We start from the raw sequence: 5,730 nt of genomic DNA, 5'->3' as shown, positions 1-5,730 counted from the left end.
CATGGGGCCGGCCTGGTGGCGTAGTGGTTAAGTTTGCATAGTCTGCTTCAGTGGCCTGGGGTTCACAGGTTTAGATCCCAGGCGCGCACCTACACACCACTTATCAAGCCACACTGTGGTGGCATCCCATAGAAAGGCATGGGTGTTAGCCCAGGGCCAATCTTCCTCGGCAAAAAGAGGAGGATTGGCATGGGATATTAGGTCAGGGCTAATCTTTCTCAAAAAAAGAAGAAAAAATCATGGAGAGAATCATTGATGACTAATTGTTTTCTCCTTCCATTAATTTTTGCTGGTGTCTATTCAGAAGATATGGACAGCACAAACATGAACAGATAATATGGCTTCTGTCTACCTAATTCACTTCTTATTGGCAGCTCCTTCAGGACACTCTGGTCCTTCTGCCCTCAGTTCCTCAAAGGCACCAAGCTCCTTCCAGCTCTCAGCCGTTAGCCTCACAGCTCCCTCTGCCCACAGTAAACACCCCCAGCTTCCCTCTTGGGTTCCTTTGTGACACACACTCTCATAGTGATGCATTTGCTGTAGAATACCTGCAATGACTAATTTGTCTAATTCTTCATTTAATGTCTGTCTTTTCTACTAAACTAAATGCAACACGAGTAGGGATTTTGCTAATTCACCACAGTATCCTCATCACCATTCACAGCTCTTGGCCCCTAGTAGTTCAGTAAGTATTTGTTGAATAATGATTCATGAACTAGAATGAACTCCTGAGGTACTGCTCATGTTTACATGCCTCATAGTGACTAGCAGACAATGCCCTGTGCATGTGGAGACAATTAATGTGTTGAATTTTTTAATGTAAAAGTAGAATCTTTTGAAAGGATAAATTGAGAATTGTCCAGATGCGATTGTGAGAGATTCCATCCTCAATGAAAGGGTTTCTTTAAAGGGAACGTACTTAAGACTTAGTCATTATGTGAGTATCTCAGGTCGAGTATTTCTGGGCTATGACTTGTAAGGATTTATTGACCAGTATCAGAAGCAGGATGCCTGGCTTCCCCCTACATATAAACATTAGAAACACATATGGGTGGCCAATTTTAAACTATTTTTATAGGTCACTCAGAAATTGCATCTTGCAGAGAATAGTGATTTCTTAGAGTACAACTAAATGGTTGTTCATTGGTGTAATGTGGAGTGTTTAGTGTCATTTTAAAATTCTTACAATGTTTGTGTTAGTGTCTCTTCTTCTGTTCATCCTGTTGGCCACTGAAGTTAGCTGAATAGACGTCTGATATTTAAATCATAATAAGTGAAAAGTGGGGTACTTTCTCTTAACACTTTATTATTATTATTATTATTATTTGTTTTTTGCTGAGGAAGATTTGCCCTGAGCTAACATCTGTGCCAATCTTCGTCTATTTCATATGTGGGTCGCCACCACAGCATGGCCGCCGCCAAGTGGTGTAGGTCTGTGCCCAGGAACCTAACCCGGGCCGCTGAAGCAGAGCCCGCCAAACTTAACCACTAGGCCATGGGGCCAGCCTCATATTTTTTATTTTTTAACAGCTTAAGCTTATCACCCCAAAAGCCACAATACACTGGGATATATGAGTAAAAATCAGTATCCAGGTCAGATATCACCATACAGTCTTCTCTTCACCAAATAAATACTAAATTGTGGTTCAAACTGTACTTGGAAGTATAGTTTGTCAAAAGATGTAATTTTTTAGAAAGCAGCTTCAACTTCTTCATCTAAGGATATTCTGGAAATGTGCTATGGATGGAACATTTTATTAAGTTATGAGAATTAAGTGCCCAGGAGAAAATGTATTATTACTTCTTAAAAATGTTTGAATAAAAGCTATTATTTCAAACGATGTATTCTCCATAGGTAACTGTTTAGCCGTTAGAAACTAGCTCACACAGGCTTGCACTTACACATCTTTGTTTTACTCTCCTTTATAAAGAAGACAAACTGGGAAAGAAATAAAATAAGATATTCCAATCCCAAAAGGCCAATAATCTTTTTAAGAAATCCATCTGCAAAAACTATTTTTATGGTTCCAGTAAACATGACAGGGAGTATATCCAAGAATGAGGCTTCAAAATGTAAGCTATGTTCAACTGTTTGCAGTTACCTTGGATTTTAACTAGGTGTGCAAGTTGACGTCTGACCATGGGGAATCCTCTCCATGCATGGATTTATGGATTGTTGAGGCCATGGCAGATAACCATTTCCACAGAAGCAACTTCATGTTCTTCTGAGGAAGATCGATAGCACTGTGGAACAAGGAATATAAATGAGCAATGCCAGAAGAGACTGCAAATGGGGTTACCAAAATACCACCCTCAAAAACAAACTCTGAAGGTGGAAAATATACATAGAAAAATAGGTAAAAAAAAATATATATAGACCTTTTAAAATGGTTTCGGTTGTCACGTTAAGAGCACTGACAGACACTCAATAGCCATGCCATGTGCTTAGGCATGTAACAGCCAAAATATCTGTGGATTTCATTAAGTAGACAAGTTGAATACATTTGCTGCAAAAAGAAACATTTTTCAGCATTGCCAAATTAAAAAGAAAAATTCTGAAGTGTCCAAGAGGGGAAAACACCCCTCTTTATTCAAACTGTAGTAATAAAATATTTGGCCTTTAATCATTTCCTATTAAGTTATAATTGAAAGCTCCCCCTCCCCCACCCATAGTCACGCACAAACACATCAATTTTTAAACATTTTTATAATGGCCAAAGAAAGGGTTAACATAGACATGTTTATTAATGGAACTGGCCTTTTAATTCGTTTTTAATAAGTTGCTAAGCCACTTTAGCCTCAATCAGTTCCATCCCGTTCCTCAATCCCTTTCCTGATGTCTAATAGTTAATGTCCTGTACCATGAAGAGAGCTTCCTGTGGCACTTCAGGAATTATCTGTTCTGGGCTTAAATAAGTACAGTTTATAAAGTTCTCTCTCTCTTCTTCAGTCCCCACTAGGATTGATAAAGGCATTTTCAGAGGCAGGTGATTCTCTTCCTCTCTCTGCTCATCCTCCTCCAGCCCCTCCTCTTCCTCTTCTGTCTCCTCCTCTTCTTCTTCTTCCTTCTCCTCCTCTTCCTCCACAGAGTCAGCCTCTTCGACCTCCTCTTCATCCTCAGCCTCCTCATCCTCTTCCTGCTCCTCATCACACTCCTCCTCGTCACACTCCTCCTCATCATCCTTTTTCTCCTCTCCTTCCTCCACCGGCTGTAGGGTGGGGGACTGGTTCTCCTCGTTGGGGTCAGGAGTGAACACCAGTAAAGGATTGTGCGCATAGCTATACGAAGTTTCCCGCAGCTCCATGTCTTCCTCGCCGCCGTTGGGGGGCGCGTCGTTTCCAGAGGAGGCCGCCGGGGAGGCCAGGCCGCCCTCCCGGGCCTTCTGCGCCCGCAGCGCCTCCTGCTGGCGCTCCAGCTTCTCTTGCTGCCGCATGTCCTCGTAGATCTGGTTCATGATGAACTGGGTGGTGTTGGGCGGCGCCCGCATCCCGGGTGCGGGCCACGCGGACAGGCTGACGGGCCGCAGCAGCGTGTTCACCTCCGCAGGCGGCCTCTTCGGGGAGGGCCGGCGCGGGTGGCGGCGCAGGCCGCGGCCCCTGCGGCCCCAGCGCTTATTCCTGCCGGGGGGCCTCGCCCAGCCGGGGTTCCAGGGCCCGCGCCAGCAGGAGCAGCAGCAAAAGCAGAGCGGCTGCAGGCCGTACACCCGGATCACTTGCACCCAGCAGGGGGGCTTCCGGAATCCCGCCGGGGGTGGGCGCCAGGGCCCTCCCCAGCGCCCCCAGTTAGAGTACACGGCCCAATAAGGCCGTCGGGGTGGTTGAAACCAAGGGCCGGGGCCGTGCTTTTGCTTCGGCTGTTTCCTCTGGGGCTCATATTCGGCCTTGGGGCCGTAGCGGTGGCGTCGCTTGTAAATCGGAGCGCCTCTGCGCCTCCGCTGGCAGGAGGACCAGGTGCGTAACGGGGTCGAGGATGCCCCCCCAGCGCCCAGGTTAAGAGAGTCCTCCCTTTGGTTGAGGGTCTGGGTCATCGTTCGGGGAGCTCCAAGAGATCTAAATGGAAGCGTCCTAGAAGCTGCCGTCCAGTTTGGCCGGCGCCGACGGTCTGAAAAGGCTGTCTGTGCACGGGGCCACGTGCCTGCCGCCGGGCTCACGCCTTTCTCTCCGGGAGGGGCCCTCTTCTGCGCGGGCTCGCTCACTCGCTCTTCTGTCGGAATCTCTTGTCCTTCGCACTTGGGTTGTCTCACCCGCCCAGGTGGGTTGGGTGGGACTGGGGCTGGGTAAGGATGGTGGGGGAGGAAGGCGTTGGTGGGCGACGCGCAATGAGACCTGCTCCCGGGTCCCACTCACACCCGCCTCGGCGAGGGCGGGGCTGGGGACGGGGAGGCCGAGGTGGCGCGTTACTCTGCGGCTCCCTCTCAACCCAGGTGCTTCACCGTCGCCGTCCTGGCCAGACTCGGGGGGGGGGCGGCCAGCGGCAGCCTTTAAATACCGGCCAGAGCCGCCGCGTGCCCACCGCGTCCTTGGTTGCCCGGGGCGACAGCCAATTGGAGTTGAAGTCGTTCTCCCTGTGGCGGGAGGTGGGGATCCGGCCGGAACAGGGTGCCCTGTGAACGTTCGCAGGGGGCTTGTGACGCAGTTTTTGAGCCAGGCAAAGGGAGGCTGAGGCTGGGTGTGTGCCTGCCAACTCAGGAAGCTCTTGAGAGACTTTATTTGAACCCTTTGTACCACCTGGAGGCATGGGGATATAGAAGATGGCCCTTAAGCTGAACCTCGGGGGGTCGCGGTCGAGTGGAGATAACTTTACATCTTTAGGGGGCAGAAGGCGATAAAGAGGAAGCTCCTAGAGTCAGAAAACTGGGCCCCACTTCTTACCTTGTGGCCCATGCCTAGTCTTCTAACTCTAGGGAGCCGTGGTTCATCATACATAAAACAAGACCGCAAACGTTTATTGCGTGTGCCTACTGCGTGCAGGTGGGCTCATGGCGCATAATCCTAACACCTACACAGTGAGGTAGGCATTATTGCCTCCTCTCACAGATTAGGTACCTGAGAGGTTAATTTATCCAAGGTTGTAGGGCTAGTATTTAACCCTAGGCATGTTGAACCCCAGATCCCAAATTCGTAATGGCATTGCTGTACTATACTGCCCACCCACCTTAAATAGGGGTCTTGTGATGAGTAAATGAAATCAGTATGAAAAAGCACTCTGCTGATGGTAAGATACCGTGCAAATGCCTGTTGATTGAAGGACCGTTACCAGGATGTGTACCGTGGGTTCTTGAGAATGCAAATATGCCCGTTATGTCTTTCCTTTTGTCCCTTTATTGACTAGATAGCATATATATTGGGATCCTTAATACTGTTATGGTTAGGAATATGGGTTTTGATTTAAATAGATGCAAACCTACTCTGAATATTATATGATGGATACATGTCATTATACATTTATGCAAATCCACAGAATGTACAACATCAAGAGTGAACCCTAGGGGCCAGCCCGGTGGTGTAGGAGTTTAAGTTTGCAGGTTCCACTTTGGTGGCCTGGGGTGTGCCAGTTTGGATCCTGGCGAGGACCGACTCACCCATCATCAAACCATGCTGAAACAGTGCCCCACATAGAAGAACTAAAAGGACCTACAACTGGTTTATACAACTATGTACTGGGGCTTTGGGGAGAAAACAAAAAGAGGAAGATTGGCAACAGATGTTAGCTCAGGGCCAATCTTCCTC

General features: G+C 48.1%; 1 protein-coding gene across 1 annotated transcript; it reads right to left on the bottom strand.

Annotated features, from left to right (window-relative positions):
• Positions 1–2,721: 2,721 nt before the first annotated feature.
• On the bottom strand, positions 2,722–4,080 carry CCER1 (coiled-coil glutamate rich protein 1). Its single transcript, XM_004417939.3, has one exon. The coding sequence runs from the start codon at positions 4,026–4,028 to the stop codon at positions 2,841–2,843; it is 1,188 nt and encodes a 395-aa protein (XP_004417996.2). The 5' UTR covers positions 4,029–4,080; the 3' UTR covers positions 2,722–2,840.
• Positions 4,081–5,730: the final 1,650 nt, after the last annotated feature.

Source organism: Ceratotherium simum, chromosome 25, assembly GCF_057802395.1.
Source record: "Ceratotherium simum simum isolate JZ-2026a chromosome 25, ASM5780239v1, whole genome shotgun sequence".
Classification (NCBI taxonomy): Eukaryota; Metazoa; Chordata; class Mammalia; order Perissodactyla; family Rhinocerotidae; genus Ceratotherium; species Ceratotherium simum.
The sequence above is the reverse complement of the archived record's forward strand: the minus strand, read 5'-3'. Positions and strand labels throughout refer to the sequence as shown.